This window comes from Chiloscyllium plagiosum, unplaced genomic scaffold (genome assembly GCF_037043375.1).
Source record: "Chiloscyllium plagiosum isolate Xiang-an unplaced genomic scaffold, Cpla_swu_hap1 HiC_scaffold_19, whole genome shotgun sequence".
Classification (NCBI taxonomy): Eukaryota; Metazoa; Chordata; class Chondrichthyes; order Orectolobiformes; family Hemiscylliidae; genus Chiloscyllium; species Chiloscyllium plagiosum.
This window is the reverse complement of record NW_028270157.1, coordinates 40,879,324-40,905,725: the sequence shown is the minus strand read 5'-3', so window position 1 is coordinate 40,905,725 and position 26,402 is coordinate 40,879,324. Positions and strand designations below refer to the sequence as shown.

The following is a 26,402-nucleotide window of genomic DNA, read 5'->3' as shown; positions in this document are numbered from 1 at the left end:
TATGTCTCTGCTATGCAGGGGCAGCTTCATCTTGAGGTGATTAGTTCTACTTCATTATACAGTACCAAGTTTAGTATTGCCTGTTCTCTGGTCAGCTTCAGAATGTGTTATAAGAAATTGCTCTGAAAATATTCTATGAACTCCTCATCTAGGCTACTTTTGCGCATCTAATTTCTCCAGTCTATGTGTAGGTTAAAATCTCCCATGATTACTATGCCTGTCTGAGAAGTTCTCGTTATTTCTTCCTTTATGCTCCACCCTACTATGCGTTTACTGTTACTGTTAAGGGGCCTGTGCACCACTCCCCCAAGTGATTTCTTGTCTTTCGTTTTGTCTGATAGATCTTCAGTCCATCATGTCCATTTCAGTCACCAAACATCCATCTATTTTCATCCTATTTTCTACCACTTGGACCATAGCTGTTTTTAGTGCTCATCAAAATACCTTTTTAATTGTCTTCTGGGTTGCTGCTTCTAGCACCCTGCTAGAGTATTGAACAATTGAACATTCCTCACAAATATTCAGAAACAGCAGGAATCTCACAAACACAACCATGTAATATTGTCTAGCCAACTGTATAGCCACAAAAGTAGAGGGGGTTAGAGGATCTATTTTGGGAAGACATGGTAAATTAGAGTTAATTCAAGACTAATTAGTACAGTATTAATATGGGAACTGTTAACCATGCAATGGCAGGATGGGATATAGAATACAAATCTAAGAGTTGAACAATAATAAGACTAAAGTTTTCAGAAAAAAGTAAAAAGAATAGGACTAATGGTTCTGTACCTGAATGCACATACCATTGAAAGTGAAACCGATGAACTGAGAGCACAATAGAAATGAATAAGTATGATCCAGTAGCCATTACTGAGTCTGAAGGTTGATCTGGATTGCGAATCTAAACCTTGAAAAGTACAGGAAATTAGGAACAGCACAGAGGAGTTGCTCTCATTAGGTAATGAAGATATTAACACAAGAGAGAGGAATAACCTACATTCAGGAGACGTGTGGAAGCAATTTGCATAGAAATAAGAAATGTGCGAAAAATTCAGTGTATGCAGCTCACACTTTAAGAAGGATGTGATTGCACTGCAGAGTATGAAAGAGATTCACTGGGATGTTGCCTGCGCTCATGTGATTCAGCTAGGAACTTTCAGGCAGTGAGTTCCAGATACCCAGCATCCTCTGATAGAAAAAAAGTCCTCACTCCCCTCTAAATCTCCTGCTCCCTATCTTAAAACTGCCCCTACTTATTTACCCCTCTACTAAAGGGAGAAGATTTCCTTATCCGACTTGTCTTTCCTCCTCAGAACTTTGTACATCTCAATTAGATCCCCTCTTGGCCTTCTCTGCTCGGAGGAAAATAACCCCAGCTTTTCTGGTTTCTCTTCCCACATAGGAGATCGGTGAGCAAAGTTAGGGCACATGGTATTGGGGGCAAAATACTGATTGAAAATTGGCTGACTGACAGGAAGCAAAGGGTAGTGATAAACGGGTCCCTTTTGGATGGCAGGTGGTAACCAGTGGGGTACCACAAGGTTCGGTGCTGAGTCTGCAGCTGTTTACAATATACATTAATGATATAGATGAAGGTATTAAAAGTAATATTAGCAAATGTGCTGATGAGACAAAGCTGGGTGGCAGGGTGAAATGTGAGGAGGATGTTATGAGAATACAGGGTGACTTGGGCAGGCTAGGTGAGCGGAGGGATGCATGACAGATGCAGTTTAATGTGGATAAATATGGGGTTATCCACTTTGGTGGCAAGAACAGGAATGCAGATTATTATCTAAATGGAGTCAAGTTAGATAAAGGGGAAGTACAACAAGATCCAGGTGTTCTTGTACATCAGTCAATGAAAGCAAGCATGAGGTACAGCAGGCAGTGAAGAAAGCTATTATGTGCAGTTTTGGACTCCAAATTTGAGGAAGGACATTCTGGCTATTGAGGGAGTGCAACGTAGGTTCACAAGATCAATTCCTGGAATGGTGGGACTATCATGTTGAAAGGTTGGAGCGACTGGCTTATGTACAGTTGAGTTTAGAAGGATGAGAGGGGATCTGATTGAGACGTATAAGATTATTAAAGAATTGGACACTCTGGAGGACACTCTGTTTTTGCTGATGGGTGAGACCAGAACCAGAGGACACAGTTTAAAATAAGGGGTAGGCCATTTAGAACAGAGTTGAGGAGAAAATTCTTCATCCAGAGAGTGGTGGATATATGGAATGCTCTGCCCCAGAAGGCAGTGGAGGCCAAGTCCCTGGATACTTTCAAAAAAAAGATACATAGAGTTCTTAACGATAGTGGAGTCAAGGGTTATGGGAATAAGGCAGGAACAGGATATTGATCGTGGATGATCAGCCATGATTGTAATGAATGGTGGTGCTGGGTCAAAGGGCCAAATGGCCTACTCCTGTACCTATTGTCTATTGAATATATAAATCAAAACAGGAAACATACATACTGACATTTCTAGAGGAAATCAGTAGGTCTCGCAGCACCTGTACACAGAGGACGTGTTAACATTTTGAGCCCAATGTGATTTATTCGGAATGTTGTTGGAAACCCTTGGGATTTTGATATATTGGCAACTAGTGGTCCATAGAATTAATTTTGAAATGTATGGTGAGCAAGATTTTGGAAATGTATACAGTAGCATTGTTCAATGGTTATGGTGATCCCATCTTTGCCATTTGCAGTAGTCCTAATGGAAAACAACTCTCACAGTATGGGGAAATATACTTCATGAATATTTAATTAATAAATCTCTACCATTGTCCGTAACCAAGGAGGCAACGAACAGCAATCTGCATTTAACTGCATCCTTGGTGGTGTGACATGTGAGTGTTATTACACAAAATTGGATACAAATGTACATGAGGGGTTATTGGAATAGATGATCAGAAGCTTAATCAGAATAAAAAGAAAATCATACTTTGCTTTTTATCTCTTATATTACCAACGCTTGTATGAAAAAGTAAACCTACATGGAGGTACATCGTGCAATTGAGATTGTTTCCACACTGTCTGAACCAGACTCATCAGCCCAACTCGTCCATGCTGACCATGTTTTCTAAACTGGGCTTGTCCCATTTGTCTGCATTTAGCCGGTACCCCTCTAAACCTTTCCTATCATACCCACCTCTACCACTTCTTGGGATTTTCTAATGCAGTTAGTCAGAATTTAATTTCCCAGTTAGACATATGAGCCAGCTGTTGTTGAACATCACTGCTATTTATAATTTCATACCGTACAAAACATTGAATCACATTTATAAAATCTTTTAAATTTGCTTTTAGGTGCAAATCGAATTGTTTTGGAAGATGCCAACATACTTCAACCTGTAGGTCTGACTATATTTGGTAACCACTTGTACTGGATTGACAGGCAACAGCAGATGCTTGAGAGAATTGAGAAGACAAATGGTAACAGTCGTACTAAGATTCAAGCTCGTATAGCACAACTGAGTGATATTCATGCCGTGAAAGAACTCGATCTAGAGGAATTTGGTATGTTGGTAATATAGAAACCAGATATAGTTAACACGTGTTAAAAAAAAACCCAGAAAAGTCTGAGAAATCTTGAAAGGGAAGAAATTCAAAATAAAAGTACTGACTGCATTTTGTTATGGTTGTGTAAACTACAGCAGTTCAAAACTAAATAATATTTTAATTCCTCGTACCTGATTACATAATTACTCCACAGACATGCAGCAATAATTACTCCATAGACTTGTACTGTTTAATCTGTCTCTATGAATATCATTGTGCATCCACTTTGCTGAGTTAAGTGAAAGCTATGTGTATTACAACTTCTTTACATAACGGAAGAGGGCCAAAGCAGAGTAAAACCTGCCCATCAGCCCCAGGTGTGATTATTAAATAAAGTAATAGGTGGGATAGGTTTAAAGATAAAATCAACTCTATCAAACCAGTCCCTTTCTGTATCCACTTGAAAGCACAGGATTTTTTAATAATGAAACATAATTTTCATTTGTCATTGTTATTGCAGACACCTTCAGGGTGTTTTGTATGCCATTCCTTTACTTTGTACCTTTTTTTTTAATCTGTATAATGCCTGTGCATGTACTGATTGATAAAAACTGTGATTAGAAAAACATAACAAGCATGAACATGTAACTAGTGATTACATGCTACCACAGTTTTTTTTTTAAAAAAGAAAATCATTTGTTCATGACCAATGTGGATGATGCAGGAAAAATTCTTGCTAACTGTTTAAATATGTGATCCACATCTCGAGCCTTGTTCAGCCACACAACAACTTATCAAAGCTGCGGAGGGGGTTCTTAAAATTGTAAATGCATTTGAATTCTGAACGAATGGTTGAGATTATTAGCACTTTCTTTGCTAAATTTGTGACTGGTTCATTCAGTTTTTGCTGCACTGAAATTACTGTTCCTGTGATTTTTACAGCTGAACATCCTTGTGCCCAAGATAATGGTGGCTGCTCCCATATATGTATTGTAAAGGGAGATGGTACTACCCGTTGTTCCTGTCCTGTTCACCTTGTATTGCTTCAAGATGAACTGTCCTGTGGAGGTAAGAGCAAAACTGTTCATTCTCAATCCAAGTGTTATCCTTTTATCAATGTATGCACCCCTTGAATGACTAAGTCTAAACTCAAACTACAAAATATTTGAAAATCAAGAGATTACATATTTTGTTTTTGAGTTCTATTTATCAAGTTGAAATACATTTCTTTGAAAATACTTCAAAATTTCTTGGAGGATCTGGACAATATATAGGCTTGGGACAACAAGTGGTAAGTAACATTTGTGCCACACAAATGCCAGGCAATGACCATCATCAATAAAAGTCACTTGAACCACCAGCCCTTGACATTCAACAGTATTACCATCACTGAATTCCCCACTGTCAACATCCTTGGGGTAACCATTGACCAGAAACTCAACTGGACTCACTACATAAGCACAGTGACTACAAGAGCAGGTCAGAGACTAGGGATACTGCAGCGAGTAACTCACCACCTGACACTCCAAAGTCTACCCACCATCTACAAGGCACAAGTCAGGAGTGTGATGGAATACTCCCTACTTGCCTGGATGGGTGCAGCTCCAACAACACTCAAGAAACTTGACACCATCCAGGGCAAAGCAACCCACTTAATTGGCATCACATTTATAAATATTTAATCCTTCCACCAATGGCGCTCAGTAGCAGCAGTGTCTACTATCTACACTGCAGAAGTTCACCAAAGATCCTTAGACAGCACCTTCCAAAGCCATGACCACTTCCACCTCGAAGGACAAGGGCAGCAAGTACTTGGGAACACCACCACCTGCAAGTTCCCCTCCCCTTACCACCCTGACTTGGAAATATACTGCCGTTCCTTCACAGTCATTGGATCAAAATCCTGGAATTCCCTCCCTACTGGCATTGTGGGTCAACCCACACCAAGTGGGCTGCAGCAATTCAAGAAGGCAGCTCACCACCACCTTCTCAAGGGCAAATAGGGATGGGCTTCAATGCTGCCCAGCCAGAGATGCACAAGTCCCACAAATGAATAAAAAGAAATTTAAAAATCTAAACCTGTTATCATTGTGGATATCAATAAATTAACTATGGCAATGTGTGGTGACAGTTATTGTGGCCTCGGTCCATTTAACAATTAAAACAAAAAAGCTGAATTTTGCTGAAGTTGCTTGTTTTTTCCCCACTCAAACCTGTAAACTTGCCATCAATTTTATCTGTTTTCAGAGCCCCCAACGTGTGCACCAGATCACTTCACTTGTGCTACTGGTGAGATTGATTGCATTCCTTTGGCTTGGCGCTGTGATGGGTATCCTGAGTGCGATGATCAGAGCGATGAGCAAAACTGTCCAGTATGTTCAGACAGTCAGTTCCAATGTGCCAGTGGACAGTGTATAGATGCTGTCTTCAGATGTAATGGAGAGACTAATTGCCAAGACCAATCTGACGAACAGAAATGTGAAGGTATTTGGTCATTTTTGTTCATAGAATAAAACAGTAACACCACTTGCGGGTATATAGCCCAAGGAAGAATAGAGTGCTGATAGTCCATAGGCAGTTAGACCTTTATAGTTAAGCTAGTCCTGATCACTGAAGGGGAAAGAAAACACAATTTTGAGCAGGGGCCATGGGTTAACAATTTGAAAAAGGAAATCCTTGCAGATTCCCTTCCCCTCCTTACTGTGGATGCTAAGGTCATGAGTGGTTGTTACATTCGATTAACTAGACACTTCTGGAACAGGTGAGACTTGAAGATGAAAGAGAATAGAACAACAGAGATTAAATAATCACCATTGGAATAACATCTTAATTGATTTTTTTCTATTAAATTCAAATTTCACCATTTATCACGATGGAATTCAGACTCCCAGAGCATTAGCCTGCGCTTCTCGCTTACTTGTCTAGTTAAATTATGACTACACCCACCATCTCCCTGAATCAGTCAGTTTGGGTGTGCAATGACACACCCCGGGGTCTTTAACCAGGGCCTGGATATAAGGCAAATGTGATAACAACTACATTGCAGAACCACAGTTTCTCTGAATTTCACAAATATTGTGGGCCCAAGGGCCTGTACTGTGCTGTGATGTTCTATGTTGTAACTCTCAAAAATCATTTTGGATGTTTCTAAATTAGCCTGTTACACATATAATACCAATCCTCTGGAGTAGGTAGACCTGAACACAGGCCTCCTGACCTAGGAGGTAGGGACACTATTACAATGCCACAAGTGCACTCCTCAAGACTGTTATCCTGTCTAGAATCAGCACAGACCAGAGACTGACTGTTACTGTACTGAATGTGTACTCATTATGGTTAATTGTGTCCATGTGGTAGGGATTAACTGGGACATTCATTTGAACCCCATATAAATAGATACAGGCTTAAAACCGTCGTCACTGGTTAGGAGATGCATGCTTGTAAATGTGTAACTCTAAATAAACATAAAACTGTATAAAAATTGGTTCCAGTTCTACTCTTTTCCCAATGGCTTTCTAGAATAAAACATCAACTTGGAATCTTTGTGATATTTAGGGATCAGCTACTCATTTTCATAACCAACAAAGTTCTATAACTCTGTCATCTGGAAGTTTAGGTCTTTAACCTAAGGAAACCCGAAGACAGAATGGATATTATGCTGCAGAGAGATGAAGTATAAGTATATGCTTTCAGTTGCCATGATTGCGAAGAAAAGGTGCAGTGAAAGATAATCAGTGAGCAAATCACCAAGGTTGCAGTTTTATTTTGAGGATGCAAGTTGTACATTTCTGTTTAAAAATTGTTTTGTAGTCAGAGGGGTTGGTGGTAGTACGCGCCTGAGGGAAGCACATTTATTTACTGGGAACTTGCGCCACCATGTGGCAAGATGCAGATGCGCTTACTAGAATTTAAATTACTACTCATTCATGAGTTTGAGCCAGAATTTATCGACCTCGCTTTAATTACAGTTAGGAAGTGGGGGCGGGGGAGTGTTGTCACAGGGAACCACTCTGAAAAGTCTGGTCAGCGTACTCCCACAGAGCTGTTAATTAGAGAATTACAAGATCTTGACCCAGTGTTACAAAAGAGTAATGAAGATGTACAGCACGGAAACAAAACCCTCGGTCCAACTTGTTCATACCGACTAGATATCTTAAATAAATCTAGTCCCATTTGCCACTATTTGACCCATATCCCTCTAAATCTTTGAAGTAGATTAGATTAGATTAGATTTTATTAAATCTTCCTAGTAATATACCCATCCAGATGCCTTTTAAATGTTGTAATTGTACCAGCCTCCACCACTTCCTCTGGCAGCTCATTCCGTATACACATCACCCTCTGCATGAAAAGGTTGCCCCTTGGCTCCCTTTTAAATCTTTCCTGTCTCACCCTAAATCTATGCCCTCTAGTTTTGGCCTCCCCCACCCTGGGGAAAAAATCTTTGTCCATTTAGCCTATCCATGCCTTTCTGTAAGGTCACCCCCTCTGGTGCTGCAGGGAAAATCGCCCTAGTCTATTCAGCCTCTCCCTATCCTATCCAACAGCAATTCCACTTTCAAGGAACTGAGTCTGCACTCCAAGGATTCTTTGTTCAGCAACACTTCCAAGGACCCTACCATTTAAATGTATAAGTCCTGCTCTGATTTGTCTTTCCAAACGTACCACCTCACCCATCTGGTCAAGATACTGTTGTACTCTGAGGTAACCTTCTTTGGTGTCCACTACACCTTCAATTTTGATATCATCTGCAAACTTACTAACTTATACCTCTTATGTCCTCATCCAAATCATTTAAATGAATGACGAAAAGCAGTGTACCCAGCACCAATCCTTGTGGCGCTCCACTGGTCACAGGCTTCCAGTTTGAAAAGCAATCCTCCATCATCACCCTCTGTCTTCTGCCTTCCAGTTCTGTATCCAAATAGCCAGTTCTCCTATTCCATGTGAACTAACCTTGATGTTTATGAACTAATTCAGGATAGTGGGCAACTTATGGATGACAGTGTTGCTACGTACCCCTTGCTATATCCTTCCAATTAGTTAAAAGTCACTGGTTTTTAAGATAATATCAGAAGAACCTTGGTAATTTGCTACGCTGTATTTTGCAGATGGTGTGGGTGCTGCCAATATGCACCCAAGGTTGCGAATGTGAATTGCATCCTATTTAAACCCTTAAACTATCGTGTGAGCTTATTTGTCCGGATAATGTTGTGTCTTCTTGGCACTGCACTCTCATTTGTACAAATGTCGAGTTTACACTTCTGATTTCAGCTTTTCAGTTTGTGGAAAGGTTTTGAGGCCAAAAGAGGAATCACTTGCTGTAAAATTCCTATCCTCTGACTTGCCCTTGAAAGCACTGTGTTTATATGGTTAGTCCAGTTCAGTTTGTGGTCAATGATGAACTCCCAGGATGTTGATGGAGGAGAATTCAGTGATGGTAATGTCATTGAATGCCCAGAGGCAGTGGTTACATTGGTTTTTGTTGGAGTTGTTTTCTTCCATTTGTGCGGCCAAGCTAAATGTTGTCTAGGTCCTGCTGTGTATAGGTACAGATTCCTTCAATATCAGTAGAGTCATGAATGGTATTGAACACGACAATCATCAGTGAATCGTTATTAAAGGAGGTGGTGGTAATGTTATTGAACAAGTAATCCAGAGCTGCAGGCTATAGTTCTTAGAACGCAGGATCTGAATCCCAACATGGCAGGTGTAGAAATTGGATTCTGATAAATTCCAGTCTAATAGTGACCATGAAGTCATTGTGGTTAAAAACCCAACTGGCCTTTGTGGGAAGGAAATCTCTCATTCCTTGACTGGTCTGGTCTGCTTGTGATTTCAAAACCATTGCAATGACTAAATCTTAACAGATCTCTGAAATGGCATAGCAAGTCACAGTTCTAGATCAGACATTACAACATCTAAAGTAAAAATTACAACCTCTAGCCATATGTTTCATGTCCAGTGATGATTCTTTGGAACTCAAGGGTTTGGGGTTTCGAAGAAGTCACATTGCAATTTTAACTCTGTTTCTCTCTCCACACATTCTGCCAAAGCTGCTGAGCTTCTCCAGGTCTTATGTGCCTATCATTGAGGCAGCATGTGATGGACATGGCTGACCGATCCCATTATTAATGGACCAGATCCAAGCTCTGCAGGCCTGCCACATCCAGTTGTTAATGCAACTACAAGGAAGTGGATGCTTCACAAATATTCCCATCCTTAGGATTGGTGGGGGGACCCAGCCAATCAATACAGAGACAAGGCTAAGCATTTGCAGCATCTTTCAGCCAAAAGTGCTAAGTGAATAATTTACCTCTACTTTCTCCTGAAGGCCACAGTATCACAGACACCACTCTTCAGCAGACTTAATTTGCTTCATGTGATATCACAAAACTGCTGAAGTCACCAGTATTACAAAAGCTGTGGTCCCTGACAACATTCCAGTAATAGGACTGCAAACTTGCACTCTAGAACTAGCTGCAGCCCTAAACAAACTGTTCCAGTACAGCTACAGTGCTTGAATCTACCCAACGACAGGGAAAATTGTCCAGGTAATTCCTCTCCAGTCTCAATCATCAGTAAAGTGATGAAAGACCATAAAATGTAGGATTAGAAGTAGGCCATTCAGTCATCAAGTCTGCTCTGCCATTCAATGAGATTGGGGCTGATCTGATAATCCTCAACTCCACTTTCGTGCCTTTTTTATGTAACTCTTGTTTCCCTTGGTGATTAATAATCTGTCTATCTCAGCCTTGAATACAATTTGATGTCCCAGCCTTGACAGCTGTTTGAGGTTAAGAATTCCACAGGCTCACTACCCTTTTTTTTAAAAACCAAAAATTCCTCCTCATCTGTCCCTGAAGGGGTTGTCAACAGTGTTACCGAGCAATACCTGCAAAGGAGTAACCAGTTCCCTGCAGCTCAGTCTGGGTTCTGCCAAGACCATTCAGTTCCTGATCTCATTAAAGCTTTGGACCAAACAATGACCAAAGAGCTGAATTCCAGAGGTCAGGTGAGAGTAACTGTGACAATGAGAGAGAATTCAACCAAGTATGGTTTCAAACATTAAGGAAGGTGCTTATGGTTGTTGGAGGTCAATCATATCACTACAGGAGTTCCTCAAGGTAGTGGCTTGGCCCAGCTGTCTTCACCTGCTTCAGCAATGACCTTCCATCCATCATGAGGTCAGAAGTTAGTTTTTAATTCCATTAGGCGATGAGGGTTTAGCTGCAAGGTTAGTATTTATTGTATGCAGTAATCACGAGCATCTGTCTTTTAGAAGCATGACTCCAGTCATTAGAATCTTTGTCCTGATTCCAATTGACTTAAACTTTATTTGGGCTCCTTGATATTAAATGCAGTCACTCTCACCTTAGCTCAGCAGTTCAGGTCATATCCATGTTTAAATCAAGATTACAAGTTGTGATTAAGTGGTCCTGGCAGAACCCACACTGAACATCAGTGAGTAGTGAGAAAGTGCTGTTTGATAGCACTGTCAGTGCTTCTTGATGAAAGCATGTGGAATGAATCGAAGTGGCCTAAGACTGGCATTTGTAATGGTGAAATTCTCAAGTGGAGGCTGAAATTAGCTGGCTAATGGTACAAATGGCAGAAAATAATTGGAATAACTCCAGCCATGTCTTTTGTGCCAAACTTCTGGACTCGGCCCGCATTGGGCGTGGAGATATTCATCGAGCTTCCTCCGGAATTGCAGGAGATTGGGGAGATAATAAACAAGTATTTTGCCTTGGTGTTTACTGTGGAGAAGTTGACGAAAGACACAGAACAGGGGAAATAAATAATGACTTCTTGAAAAATGTCCATATTACAGAGGAGGAGGTGCTAGATGTCTTAGAATGCAACAAGTGGATAAATTCCCAGGACCTGATCAGATGTACCCTAGTACTCTGTGGGAAGCTAGAGAAGTGATTGTTGGACCCCTTGCTGAGATATTTGTATCATTGATAGTCGTAGGTGAGGTGCCAGAAGACTGGAGGTTGGTGCCACTATTTAAGAATGGTGGTAAGGGAAAGCCAGGGAACTACAGGCCAGTGAGCCTGATATCGATGGTTGGAATGTTGTTGGAAAGAATCCTGAGGGACAGGATTTACATTTTATTTGGAAAGGCAAGGACTGATTAGGGATAGTCAGCGTGGCTTTGTGTGTGGGAAATCATGTCTCACAAACTTGATTGAGTTTTTTGAAGAAGTAACAAAGAGGATTGATGAGGGCAGAGTGGTGGACGTGATCTATGTTCTCTAAGGCATTTGACAAAGTGCCACATGGTAGACTGGTTAGCAAGGTTAGATCACATGGAATAGAGGGAGAGCTAGCTATTTGGATACAGAATTGGCTCGAAGGTAGAAGACAGAGGGTGGCAGTGGAGGGTATTCTTCAGACTGGAGGCTTGTGACCAGCGATACACCACATGGATTGGTGCTGGGTCCACTGCTTTTTGTCACTTTTATAAATGATTGGATGTGGATATAGGAAGTGTATGGTTAGTAAGTTTGCAGGTGATGCCAAAATTGGAGGTGTAGTGGACAGCAAAAAAGGTTACCTTAGATTACAACGGGATCTTGATCAGGTGGTCCAATGGGCTGAGGGAGTTTAATTTAGGTAAATGTGAAGTGCTGCATTTTGGAAAGGCAAATCAGGTCAGGACTTATACACTTAAATGGTAAGATCCTGGGGAGTGTTGCTGAACAAAGAGACCTTGGAATGCAGGTTCATAGTTCCTTGAAAGTGGAATATCAGATAGATAAGATTGTGATGAAGGCATTTGGTATCCTTGCCTTTATTGATAAGTGCATTGAGTGTAGAAGTTGGGAGGTCATGTTGTGGCTGTACAGGACATTGGTTAGGCCACTATTGGAATACTGCATGTAATTCTGGTCTCCCTGCTATAGGAAGGATGGTTTGAAACTTGAAAGGGTTCAGAAACTAATTGCAAGGATGTTTTCAGGATTAGAAGGTTTGAACTGTAGGGCGATTCTGAATAGACAGGGGCTATTTTCCCTGGAGAGTTGGTGGCTGAGACATGACCTGCCAAGGTTTATAAAATCATGTGGGACATGGATAGGATAAATAGACAAGACGTTTTCCTTGGAGTGGGAAAAGTCGAAAACTAGAGGGCATAGGTTTAGAAGTGAGAGGAGAAAGGTTTAAAACAGACCTCAGGGGCAACTTTTTCATGCAGAGGGTGGTGCATGTATGGAATGAGCTGCCACAGGAAGTAGTGGAGGCTGGTACAACTATAACATTTTAAAATACATCTGGATGGGTGTATGAATAGGAAGGGTTTAGAGGGATATGGGTGAAATGCTGGTAAATGGAACTAGATTTATTTAGGGTATCTGGTCAGCATGGACGAGTTGGACCAAAGGGTCTGTTTCTGTACTGTATATCTATGTGACTCTAAATAAACAATTTTTGTTTCTTGTCTACCATTATTCACTACAGAATGTAGCAGAACTGCAGATCTTTGGTCTCATGCATCAGTGTGCTATTGCATAGTCTGTCGCATGCTGCTTCTGCTGTTTTTTTGATAGATATTTTTATTGAAGAAAAAAACATTAATGTACAGTTAGATATTAAATAAATAATAGCCAAAACCTAGCAAACAAAGAGAAAGGATAAAGAAAAAAAAAACACTCCACTAACTACAAATCTAACCTATAACTAACCAGAATGTATAATAAAATATCTTGCATTACTCAAAAGGAAAAAAAAAGATAACATAATAATTAAATAATGAGGTACACTGTCAGAACAAATTAACATCAAGTCATAATAAAACCCGTATTCATACGGGATTCCTCCCCCCGAGGGTCCATGGACCAACCAGAACCATTACCACAACTAGATAAAAGCCCTTGACAAAATGGCCAAAATATCTGTATCTATATAGTTCAGAAAGGCTGCCATATTTTATAAAATAATTCAGTTTTTTGATGCACCATATTTTTAAGGAAGTCAAGGGGAATGCATTCCATGACCAACCTATACCAATTCGAAAGTCCTGGAGGGCCCTCAGTTACCCAGTTTACTAAGATATTCTTTCTTGCACAAAAGGAGAGAATGGAGAATAATTTCCTCACGTGCACATCCAGGGAAGGCAGGTTCGAAAAGCCCAGGAGAAGAGATACTGGATCCACCCTAATTTCTGCTCCCAAGATTTCTGTCAGAGCATTTGCTACTCTGACCCAGTATTTGTGGATCTTGTGACATGTCCATAAGCAGTGTGTGAGTGCGCCGACCTCTATTTTACATTTAGGACACATTGGAGATGCTCCTGCCCTAAATTTTGCCAATCGTTTTGGTGCTATATGAGTCCTATGGAGTATCTTTAATTGAATAGCTTGGGTTCTGTTACAAATAGAGATCTTTCTGGCATTTTCCCAGATGTCGTCCCACATTTCTGAAGAGATTTCCAACCCCAATTCCTGATTCCATGTTTTAAACAATTTTTCCATGTCTTCTGATACTTCATTATGTAGTGACTGATAGAGAGTGCTGTCCGAGGATAAACCCATTGGCCACAACACTCTTCATTCCCTATCTGATTTTTAGGAGCAATCTAATAATGTAGTCTTCTTCTGGATGTAATCTCGAATTTGGAAGTACCGAAAGAGGTATCCATTAGGTAGTCCAAATTTCTGGTGTAGCTGTTCAAAAGACATCATAACCTCCCCATCGAACAGATCCCCGAAGCAGGAAATACCCCTGGACCTCCAGGATTTAAATGTGGCATCTGTGAGCCCTGGTTGAAAACCCCATGCTCCCACTATAGGAAGAAAAGGGGAGATTTTTTGTGAGTTGCCCTCATTTTGCTACATTATCTTCCAGGCTTTAATTGTGTTTAATACAGTAGAGTTTTTACAATGGTCCATAATGACTTTTCATTTTATCTAAAAATAGGAGATTAATAAGGGGACACTTTGCTTGAGAGGCCTCGATGTCCATCCGGATTGGGTCTCGTGTGACCGGCAATCAATCAGCTATGTAGCTTAATAGAGAACTCAGCTGATACTTCCTAAAGTCTGGAAAATACAGCCCTCCCCTTGCTTGTGGAAGCTGCAGCTCCTTTAACTTAATAAGGGGCTGTCTATGATGCTGTTTCTGCTGTTAAGCATGCATGTAATCTATATTGTTACTTCAACGTTGTGGCACCTCATTTTTTGGTCTGTCGGGTGCTATTGCACACTCGATTGAACAGAGTCGATCTCCCGGCCTGATGTTATGACAATGAGAGATAAATATCAGATCATGATTTTACATGTGGTTGAATTCACTCTTGGTGTTTATGATGGCCCACTATACCTGTAGTTGCCTACTGTTAAGCTGCTAGATCTGTTCAAGTATATCGTATTTAGTACAGCAGTACTGTTTCACACAGTGGGTAGTATTCCCAATGTAGGATGGGATTTGACCTCATAGAACTATGCTATGGTTGCTCAGCTTAATACACTCGTTTACAACCAGTAAATTGATGACAAATTAGCTTTTCTGTCTCCTGTAGGTTCTTTCAATGCCTGCCACAGGCCAAGTATGGCAAATCTGTCCTTCAAATCTTGGCCAGCTTGCACAGTTGAGTCACTACTAAGCTAGTCTGAATCATGGACATTAAGATCCCCATCCAGTGTACTTTGTGTATTTGCTTATTGCTGCTCCTAAATAGTGTTTAGTTTGAAGAGCATTGGCGCATCAACTGATGGAAGATGGTAAATGATAAACTACAGGAGGTGTCCTTGTAAATTAAGCAATGAGACAATGAGCTTAGAGTCAATTATATGTAGTCCAAGGCCATTCACTGCTTACTGTACACTACAGTACCACGATCTCTACCCTGTCAGTGGAATAGCACATAGCCAGGGGTGGTGATAGGGGATCAGATACAGAGAATGCTGGAAAACCTCAGCTGATCTGGCAACATCTGTGGAGAGAGGAACATAGTTAAGGTTTTGAGTCCAGCATGACCCTTCAGAGCTGTTGATGGAGGAGTCTGGGACATCAGTTGTGAGCTAAGACTATAAATGTGAATGTTAGCCATTCGCTGAATCACCAGTGGGACAACTCTTCCCATGTTAGCACAAGCTTCTGGTATCTAGACAATTTTGCAATGTTGAATAGGCTGATTGTACCATTGTTGTGTCTGAGTCTAACATCTAATCAATGTTGAGTAATCAGTCTGGTTTTCTTCTGATTGTGGGTTTTTATGTCAGTTTTGACAAAATATCAGGTAGGTCATTTCAAATGGTAGTTGGGAATCAACTACATTGCTGTGGCTCTGAAGCTGTATGAGGACAAATTGAATATGGACAGCATATTACTTCCCCAAAGGATATTAGTGAACTGGTTGGATTTCTGATGATCCAGTAGTTTTGAGGTCATAATTATTGATGCTGACTTACATTAAGTTAATTAAATAAATTTAATTTATTTAAAGGGATTTGAACTCTCACTCCACTCTCTCTTTAAGCCTGAGGATTACTTAACAGTATTGTAACCAATAGGTTGTGATACCTGTACATCCCTGGAATTTTATGGTCTGACAGGTGCTTCCATAGCTTTGGAGGGGGAATTGTTCAGAAGTTTGGAGAGGTGGGGGTTTGGAGTAACCAGGAACAGTTCATTGGGCATTTGGTGTCGGGGGCTGGAATTTGGAAAGTGAAGATCTGCTCCTCTTCTGGTATCATGTTCAGTTAAGTATATAATACTAGCTTATCTTTTAATTTGTTGATGGGATGAGGGTGTCTCTAGCTGTCTCTGGCTATGTCAGCATTTATTGCTCACCCCAGAAGGCATTTAAGAGTCCATCACATTGCTGTTGGGCTGGAGTCACATGTAGTCCAGACCAGGTAAAGACGACATGTTTCCTTCCCTAAAGGGCATTGTTATACCAAATGAGCTTTTCTGAATACTGACAATGGTTTCATGGTCACCTCTTAACTCTTAATCCCAGGTTTTTTTAAAAATTGAATTCAAATTCCACCATCTACCATGACAGGATTTGAACCCAGGTCTCTAGTACATTACCTGGCTCTTTGGATTAACAACCCAGCAATAATACCATTAGACCATTACTTCCCCATTTTTGGTAGTGTCCTGCAGCCTTTAAGGACTCATAGTTAAATAACAATTAGACCTTTTTTTTTCCTGAAAGCAGCAACCGGCTCTATCAATATTCTGGCTGCCCAATTTACCAAGGGGTTTTCAGATGAATGTTTAGGTGCCTTGTTTAAAAATACAAAGAATCTGCTTCAGGCACATGACCTGAATACCTTTATTTTTCCATTTCTGATAAGATGAATAATGCTCTATTGGCTGGTAATGACTCTCTACTTTCTGCTCACGATATTTAAAGCCTAAGTGCCATTGTACAGCTGATGATGATTCTGGCGCCATTGATTTTCAAATGCAGGAAGTCTCCGATCCTATGGTCCTGAGAGAGCTGGATCAGTCTGCTTCCATTCTCAGCTAGCATCTGGCATGTAGTTACAAAATGACATTGCTGAGACTCTGACTGTAGTACAACTGAGCAAATAATCTCAATGTTTTACTACTTACGAAACCATCTCAGTTGAACATTCTGATGGTAATTACATCTTATTGGGAAAAAAGGTGGAAAACTGACTACTGTTTTTCATTTGCTGTGCATTAAGATGTGTTCCAACTCTGAACCTCCTCATTATGTTTGACCTCTCAAGAAAGTAAAACCTTTTCTTTGTCTGCTTCTCAGTTCTGTGTGCTATGGACCAGTTTCAATGTGCCACTGGACAGTGCATTGCCAAGCATAAAAGATGTGATCATAATGGAGATTGCGCCGACAATTCAGACGAACTTGCGTGCTGTAAGTTTTCACCAAATAACACATTGTTTTTATTACAGGGTACTGTTTAGATAAGTTAATGCTTTATTTTAATGTGTGCAAAAATAGCAGTTTACTTTAGTCAAAGAACAAATACTTTTCCTTCAAACTTCTGCAGTGTAGCAAACAACATGTGTCCTCTCCTCATTCTGGTATTTTTGAGAGCAGATGCTGGAAGGACTGCTCTATGTGCTGTGTTCTTAAATTCTCCTAACTGCTCTCAATTAACATTCAATCCCAATTCTAGCTTGACATTGTTACAGTTGCCAGTTGGGATCTCTTATCAAAATGAGTAATAGAGCACTTCAGATTAAATGAAATTTTGAAAATTGCATAGTATTCTCAAGGAAAATGTTTGTTTCCTGGAACACTTTGGCTTTCCAGTTTATTTTGTCAGGTGTTAGCCCTGATTTCAGTTGGCAGCTTTATCACCTTAGTATTTGTAATACTGAATGCCAGCATATTCAGAATCTTATTTGGGATGTGTTTGGGTAGATTCACCGTCACTAATGCTTCTTGCTGCTATTAGTCAAGCTGCCAATACCATGTGGTGAAGCGTATCCACATGACGCCTTAGATAAAAGATGGGCTCTACCTTGATTAAATAGTACTGGTTTATTATATTTTATTTAGTAACTGGTTACATTATCTCTACGATTATCTTGTGAGACATCAGGCTGAACTTAAAAGTAAATGCACATGGCTGCTTTAGCTACATACCATTAATGTAAAGAGCAAAACAGTCAGTCTGGAATACCGACGTGTGAAAAACGTTGTGCGATGCACTAGTCACTCTTGGGTGGGGAGGGGTGGTGGTGTTGTTAGCTCCACTGAAGAACAGTCCTTTATACCCTCAGAGGCAGGGCTTATCCTGTGAAGTCAGTTAACCTTTTCAGTTAATACTTATACAATAGTCAAAATCTGAAGTTCTGGGGTTCAAGTCCCATTCCAGAACTTGAGGACAAAAATCAAAGCTGACACTTCAATGTGACATTGAGGGAGTACTGCACTGTCACAGACGCTGTCTCCATCTGATAAAATGGTAAATGAAGCCATTTTTGTCCCCTTGAGTGAGTGTAAGAGACCCTGTGGCATTATTTCAAAGAAAAATCTAATTAACTTCATAAACAATATCTGGTTGTTGTTGCGTGCAGTCAGTTCTGATATAACACTCATTTTTTCAACACAAATTGGCTTCAACATGATTAAAGAATATAGACCATTATTTGTTGAACGTGAACTTTCTTCCATGTATTTGATATAACGTGATTCCAGCCTCATCAATTTTACATGGTGTGGCTATTGAGCAATTTTTGTATAATGAGAGATTGCACGAGAATGGAACTATCGCATTATATCAGAACAGATTGTATATTTGGCTGTTTGTGAACAGTGACTATATTTCACATGCACTGTATTCACCGTTTATGCTTTGGAAAAGGTGTTACATACATCCAATATATTTTATTTGTATTTGTGACAATTGCCAAACTAATGAGGCCTTGAGGCATTCACAATGCAGTGTTATAAGAAATTACAGAATTATTGAAAATTAAGGAGATCATGCTAAAATGGGGCAAGAAACAATTGAATTGAACTGTGCTATTTTCACTAACAAAAAGTATCATTTAAATTTGGCAGCTGGAGGAGGAATTAAGACTGTGTTTTATGTTGGGAAGAGGTTAGACACTGGGAGGGAGAATGAACAGCCACAATATTACAGATGGTAATTTTAAGATTGAAATACGTACTTGGTCTAATTGCAGATCAAGTTTCTCCATTGCAGGTTTCTGCTCCATAGTTTCTGTAATATGATGAGCTGAGTGCTATTAACATTACTGTAGAGCTTTAGTAGTTTATTTTCCATTGTTACATACTATCACTGTGCGATTGGCTTAATGTGGAGTTGGCAAAATTGAAATTTGAATTAATCCTAAGAGATTTGCTTTTAGTTATTTTCTGTTTGCTTCTCATTTTTGAAACTAACCTCAGGATTATCATATTTAAATAAATTTATCTAGGTACCTCTCTTCTGTACATTCTTATGTTAAGTACCAATGCATAAAGACTATAAACATAGTCATTTCATACCAACTATATGCAGTAAGTTTACCTTGGTCTCTACTGACCAACAGAATCAAAGCTTTGTCAAATATATTTCTGCTAATTAATTAGATCCCACAGAAGAGCCTACCCCTCAACCTACAAGCACCATTGGTTCAATTATTGGTGTCATCCTTTCTGTCTTTGTGATTGGAGCTATATACTTTATTTGCCAACGTGTTCTGTGCCCACGGATGAAAGGCGATGGAGAAACAATGACAAACGATTTTGTTGTACATGGATCTGCTTCAGTGCCTCTCGGTTATGTGCCACATACTAACTCCCTCCCAGGGTCACTTCAAGGTAGGAATGCTTTATCATCATAGATTGAAAATTGAGGCCTTGTGTTAAATCACAGTGGAAAACTATAATTTTGTCGTTGATTAATCAGGCTTTTCTGTCTTGTTGAATTTGATTTCCTTTATGGGAACTGTTTTAATGTAGCTTACTGCACATTTTTTTTAAAAAGTTGTACTTTATTTTTTACCTCGTTTTTACCTTTATATCTGATGAGTCCAATGAGATGGTAAATAAGGCTCTACCTTGCCCCTCAGATTTAAAACATCCCGTGACACAATTTTAGGTGGATACTGATACTGCATAGGAGAAAAAGTTAGATTGATAACTACAGCAGCATTAAATTTTTATATATTTTACCATTGGTGCCCTTTCTTCTATTGTACATAGAAGCCATCCAAGGTTTCACTTATTTGATTGTTATCTCAATGGCTTTTTCTCATTGACTCCACCTGCTATTTGGTTCCATAAGCACTGAATATTTTCTGGGTGTCACATACTGGAGGAAAATGGGCAGTTACTTTGAAAACAATTCAGTCATGCCATTGTTGTAGTAACATCTGATCTAGACTCTCCCTAATAACCATGTACACAATACAAAGAGGGCACTGATTAGAGTGGGGTGTGTAGCTGAAATTCTCCTTTCCTGAGACCAGCAGCAACCCTTCGACTCTGGCAGACATTGCCTGTATTTCTTACTTGATTACATAATATTTATATCACTAGGGTCATCTCCAAGGCTTTTCTTATAGCCAATATTTCAAGACAGTCACTACCTTTTGTAGAGGAAATTCCTTCACATCTGTTTTATTCTGTAACTGTGATCCTAGTTTGAGATTTTCCACTAGTGGGAAACATCAGCTCAACATTTACCTTGTCAAGCTCCCTTAGAATCTTGCAGTTTTCAATCCGATCACCCCTCGTTTTTCTAAACATCAATGACTAAAAGCCTTAATTGTTTAACCATTCTTGATAACTCAACCAATTCATCCAGGAATCAGCGAGGTGAATCTCTTTTGAATGGCCTCTAATGCTTGCATGATCTTATTTAAATAAGGTGCCCAAGCTATTCACAGTATTCTAGGTGTAGTTGTCTAATCAAAGCCCTGTACAGTTGTGATAAGACCTCTCTGTTTTTATACTCAAAACCCTAGTAATAAAGTCAAATTCCATCTGCCGCCTGAATATCTTGTTGCACCCATTATTCCTTCTGTTTTCTTTTACGTGGGCCCTGAGATCTATGTGCAGTGGCAGCACCTTCGGAACCCGAGGTCAGTGTTGCAACAGCATCAGCACACTAGTTGTCCTGCATAGACCCTTTGAGCAGCTGAATACTGAGAATGCTAATTGTACTTGCACGCTAACTTTTTGTGTTTTGTGCATAAGTACATCCAGATCTATCAACACTGCACTTTTATGGAGTCTCCCTCCATTTTAATAATCTGCTTTTTGATTCTTCCAACCAAAGTGCATGACCTCACACTTGCCTGCATTTAAACTCTGCCAAGTTTTGCCCGCTCACCCAATTTATCTATCTACCTTTGCAGACTCCTTGAGTCTTTATCACCACATACTCTCATAATTTCTTTTATACTGTCAGAAAATTTGAATACACATTACCTCATCGTCCAAGTCATTAATATTGATAGTACCTATTGACCCTATGACACTCTGACTTTCCGACCTGAAAAAATGCCATTGACCCCGACTGTCTTCTGTTATTCCCAATACCGTGAGCTCCTGTCTTGAGCAATAATGCTGTGTGGCACCTCATTTGAATGCCTTCCGGAAATCTAAATACATTACATCAACTGATTTTTCCCCTTTATCACTGCATAGTGATAAAGAACCTTGGCCACACGTATCAAATATGATTTCCTCTTCACAATACAGGTGGTTCTGTTATAACACATTTCGTCAACGCAAATTAGCTGTAACGCAATTGACAAATTGGCATGCTGTTTCTTCAGCGCAAACCTTTAAAACGTGTATCGGCTGCAACACTATTACAGTGCCAGCAGTTTCTAAAGCCCAATTTTTCTATAATACGGGGTTGCAAAAGAACACAGCTATCGTGTTATACAAGAACTGACTGTACCGTGTTGACCGTCTTTCAGTTATGTTAATCTTTTCTGAATTTCAAGTCATTTCTTCATTAAAAATGAACTCTTAAATGCCATCTTATTTTGAATTTTGACACTGTTATGAAAGCATTGACTATTTTCAACTGCAGTAGGGCCAGTCCTTCATCTCTTGTCCATTTCAAGGCTAACAGTAATGGGTGGTTGGTTAAAGCAAAGGAGAAGCGAGTCACAAGATCTGGCTTGTGATTGTGTCTGCATCTTAAATAACGTAGGGTATTGTTTAAACATACTTACTGTGTTGTATATGTTTAATTTAATTACTGGTTGTGTTTACTTTAATTGTAGGTATGTCCCGTGGCAAGTCTGTGATGAGTTCCCTAAGTATTATGGGTGGAAGCAGTGGGCCACCATATGACAGGGCTCATGTTACAGGGGCCTCATCCAGCAGCTCTTCAAGTACAAAAGGCACTTACTTCCCTCCTGTAAGTAGACACATTATTTATCAACTTTGACTTTTTTTCTTATTTAAAGAATAGCCTAAATTAAACCAATATAAATTATTTTTAAATATAAAGATATCTTCACCGTGCCTTATTTTCACTTTGCTCTTTTTTTTGGCTGAATCTATGTTTACATTCCCAGACTGTGTGAAAAAAGGAAAATATTGTATTGGTCCTTTTTCGCAACAAATCCTACTGATTTTTTCCTGAATTCTGAGGTCAGCAGAACAAACTTTTGAGAACAGATGCCAGCAACATACCAGAACCTTATACAAAAGATTTTTCATGTGTATCATGGACAGAGTATTGACAGATCATTTGAGTGCATGGCAACTGAAACGCATACATTTGTTGCAGAGTGAATATAGTGGACTTGGTCCTCTCTGATCCCCTGAGTTTCTCATTTGATGATACTGAGACCGTTGCTTTGTTTCTTTCACGTTTCTGGCTGAAATAAGTCAACACTGCATACGAATCTCAGAAATATATGTTGCTCATACCATAAATGTGTGGTTACCATTCTGAACGTAACTTTTAAACAGATTACTTGTATTTATAGTTTTTTTTCTTCCTGTCTAGATGCTGAATCCTCCACCATCACCAGCTACTGAACGTTCACATTATACCATGGAATTTGGTTACTCCTCCAATAGTCCTTCTACTCACAGATCATACAGGTAAATGGGGAACACAATGAGATTAGCAATTTAATAGACTGCCTTTTCCCGTTTAACTATTTCTTAACTGCAGCAGAACCCTCTGAATTCTCCAATTTTAAATGGATAATTTTGAAGAATTCCAGGCGCTGGGAAGTTGCCTGTCAAAATCTTCAATTTTCTGAGTAATTGTTTTGGAGTCTGCTGTGATAGGAGTTCCGCAGGGTCCCCATGCGCTTCTAAACATCACCTTCTAAAGGGTAACTAAGGATGGGCAGTATATAGTGGTCCAGTCAGTACAATCCCATGAATGAATAAAAGAAATTACTGCATAAGCCCAGTCAGCCATACTTCAAAAATAAGTGATTTTGTAAGCAGCTAGTCATTTTACTGCCATATAAAAGCAAAACATTGCAGATGCTGGAAGTATTAAATAAATAAAAACAGAAAATGCTGGAGAAACTCAGCAGGTCTGGAAGCATCTAACATGTCAAGTCCAATTTGAAACATTGACTGTGTTTCTCTCTGCACAGATGGTTTCATTTAAAATCTGGTTTTCTTGCATGAAAAAAATATCTTCGAGAAAGGGATGCTTCCCCCCATTTTAAGAGAAAAGTAATTGTGCCTTACATGGTCACCCACATTTTTTAAATCTTGTTTTTAAAAAAACCCAGCAAATTAAAATTGCAAGTACTTTACAAGTAAATTGATATTAATAACTTGTATTTTCTTTCTCCGTCTATAGCTACAGACCATATGCTTACAGAAATTTTGCTCCCCCTACTACTCCTTGTAGTACTGATGTCTGCGACAGTGACTACACCCCTGGAAGGAGAATTGCTACAACGAAATGTTATAGCGATTTGAACTATGACTCTGAACCATTCCCTCCGCCTCCAACTCCACGGAGCCAGTATTTGTCCGCTGAGGAGAACTATGAAAGCTGCCCACCTTCTCCTTATACAGAAAGGAGTTACTCGCATCATCTTTATCCACCCCCTCCCTCCCCATGTACAGACTCCTCATGAGCACCATCTTTGCCTATTGTAAATAATTGTTGATATGAAGAGACTGCATTTAAAAAAAGTGATGTGATTTGTACAGTGAAAATAGATTGGGAGGGAAGGGAAATGATTTGCAAGCAATTTGTATAGAAGAGAGGATATTTATATATTTTCTAACAGCGCCTGCTGGTTGTGCCATAAAATTTGTAAAAATTTGTACAAACAAGATTTTTTTTTCCACAAACAAAAATGCCTTAACCCAGGGAAGCAACTGTACCTAAGAAGACATAGAAGACTAGCAGACACATCAACAGGACACAGGATACTGGATGGATTGCAACTCCAGTGCCTAAAGAGAATCAGTGTGTTCTATAGTGAAAATAAAATTTAATTATCTTCTATTTCCTATACGAGAGAGAGAGCTGCACAACACTCTTACAGAATTGAAAGCAGCAACTCAGAGAGAGCTGGCTTGAGGATCTTGCCTTTTTGTGCAAAGCTGTTTCAGTAACATTCAGCTGAAGGAGAACATATGCAGAGTCAGTTCCTGAGATTCTTGTCACACCAGCGCCAATAATGTATATGATTTCACAGTGCAGCCAATGTCAGCCACACTGCAGCTTTTAAAGTTGCATGTGCTCTGAAGCTATTCTGCACCTTTGCTGCAGAGTCAGAGTGGGCGAACTGTACGAAAGTCAGCTTCTTTGTGGTGAAAATCATTATTTTAAAGTAATTTGGGGACAAGTAGTGGAATAGCACCTGTGATGTTTTGAAGTATTTGACCAAGGGCATAAACCATGCCTTGATACTTTTTAAATTCTTAGTCAATGAGCTTTTAACTTCAGTGCCCGCAAATGTTCTGAGTGTATTTTTATACCACATTGTGTAGATAACCTATTTATAAGCTATAAGATAACCTTGTATTAGATTTCCTGTAAAGCCTGTCCATATATCCTTGCAATACGTTCATGTATAGTTGTATTACTTTATGCCTCATTTTATTTTTCTATAAAACATTAGTATAAGGTAATGACAATCTCAGATTTTTTTTAATAGATGGCCAGATGAGTTTATTTTTTCCATTTTAAATGTAATTTTCAATTATCAGTTAAGGTACTGTGCAAAATACAGATTATCACCTTTATATTATTACATTGTATTAAAAAATACATTTTGTAGCAAAAACTGAATACTTTGTAACAGTCATTGCGATTGACAGAAATGCCAAGTGAGTCTAAATCATGATGCAGTCATTTAAGGTATTTCTAGTATTCAATTATTTAATTATGTCACTATTCCATAAAATAATTTGATCAAGATATGCATAGGATAATTAGTACATGAGGATTTTTAAACTGTCTGCTGCTGTGTACATGGAGCCAGGAATGTCTGGAATATTTCTCTGGGTATACGTCTAAGTGAAAATAGAACTCTGTGCCAAATTCTAATACAAAAATCACCCCAGTGGTGTATGTCTAAAGTAAACAATCTTGTTTGGAAGTGAAGGATCTGGTGCTGCTCAATGTATTAATTGTAAACCTTTGTTTTCTTCCTTTTGACTTTCCTCCTGTCAATTGGAACTAACTATTTTGTTGTGTACCAGGTGCAATCCCCTAGTACCAATATACTTTGCAAGGATGTGTTTGTGTTAATGACCAACATTTGGTCAGTCTTATCCATTTGCTTAATATCATCCTGAAAATGTAAAATAAGTGCTTTATTTGTCTGAACTCTTTTTTTTGTATAAAGCTCTTTCTGTTACTCTCAAGTCAAGTTGTAACAAATGAAAATTTGATTTTTATAATAAAACTAAGATTGAAACCTGTATTTATTCTTTTCACCAAGGTAACCAAGAAGCTAAAAAAAATGTTGTTGAGAAATTACTGAATTTCGTTATTCAGACTGAAGGGACTGAAAATGCTGCATCCCGTTTGTGGATATATCAAATTTTAGATAGTGTAGTAACTGTAAAGGTTTTATATATGAATAAGAACAGAATCAGAAATTTCTGGAAATATTCAGGTCTGGCAGCCTCTGAGCAGAGAAAAAATAAGTTCAAGCTTCAGGTCTGTGACCTTCAGAAAGGATTACTGGACCTGGAAGTCAGTTTTTTATAATGGAAGGAGTCTCCTTGTTCTGCATATTTCCAAGCAAATTCAATAATTAAAGATGTGTGCAAATTTATCAGCGCTGTCAAATTTAAAAAGCCACTGGGGTGTATGAAGATTGCTGCATGAAGTGGTATTTGGAAGCGAGAACCAAAAAGCAATTTACTGATTTAATTGATCCCGGTACAAAATAGTACATAACAACTAACCGTAATCACACACCTTTGTATTTGTTAAAATTTGTACCAAAATGCAATGAATTTGTTAGCATTAGCAGCC

The 26,402-nt window shown here is 39.2% G+C and overlaps 1 protein-coding gene across 1 annotated transcript in view; it reads left to right on the top strand.

Annotated features, from left to right (window-relative positions):
* Positions 1 to 25,840, top strand: part of lrp6 (low density lipoprotein receptor-related protein 6) — a 188,196-nt gene extending 162,356 nt beyond the window's left edge. Inside the window, exons 16-23 of the mRNA XM_043709456.2 lie at positions 3,307 to 3,516; positions 4,441 to 4,566; positions 5,746 to 5,982; positions 17,243 to 17,353; positions 19,547 to 19,777; positions 22,201 to 22,337; positions 22,935 to 23,032; positions 23,757 to 25,840. Of these exons, the coding sequence (XP_043565391.1) occupies positions 3,307 to 3,516; positions 4,441 to 4,566; positions 5,746 to 5,982; positions 17,243 to 17,353; positions 19,547 to 19,777; positions 22,201 to 22,337; positions 22,935 to 23,032; positions 23,757 to 24,039 (1,433 nt within the window). The 3' untranslated portion in view covers positions 24,040 to 25,840. The remainder of the gene's footprint in view (positions 1 to 3,306; positions 3,517 to 4,440; positions 4,567 to 5,745; positions 5,983 to 17,242; positions 17,354 to 19,546; positions 19,778 to 22,200; positions 22,338 to 22,934; positions 23,033 to 23,756) is intronic.
* The last annotated feature ends 562 nt before the right edge of the window (positions 25,841 to 26,402 follow it).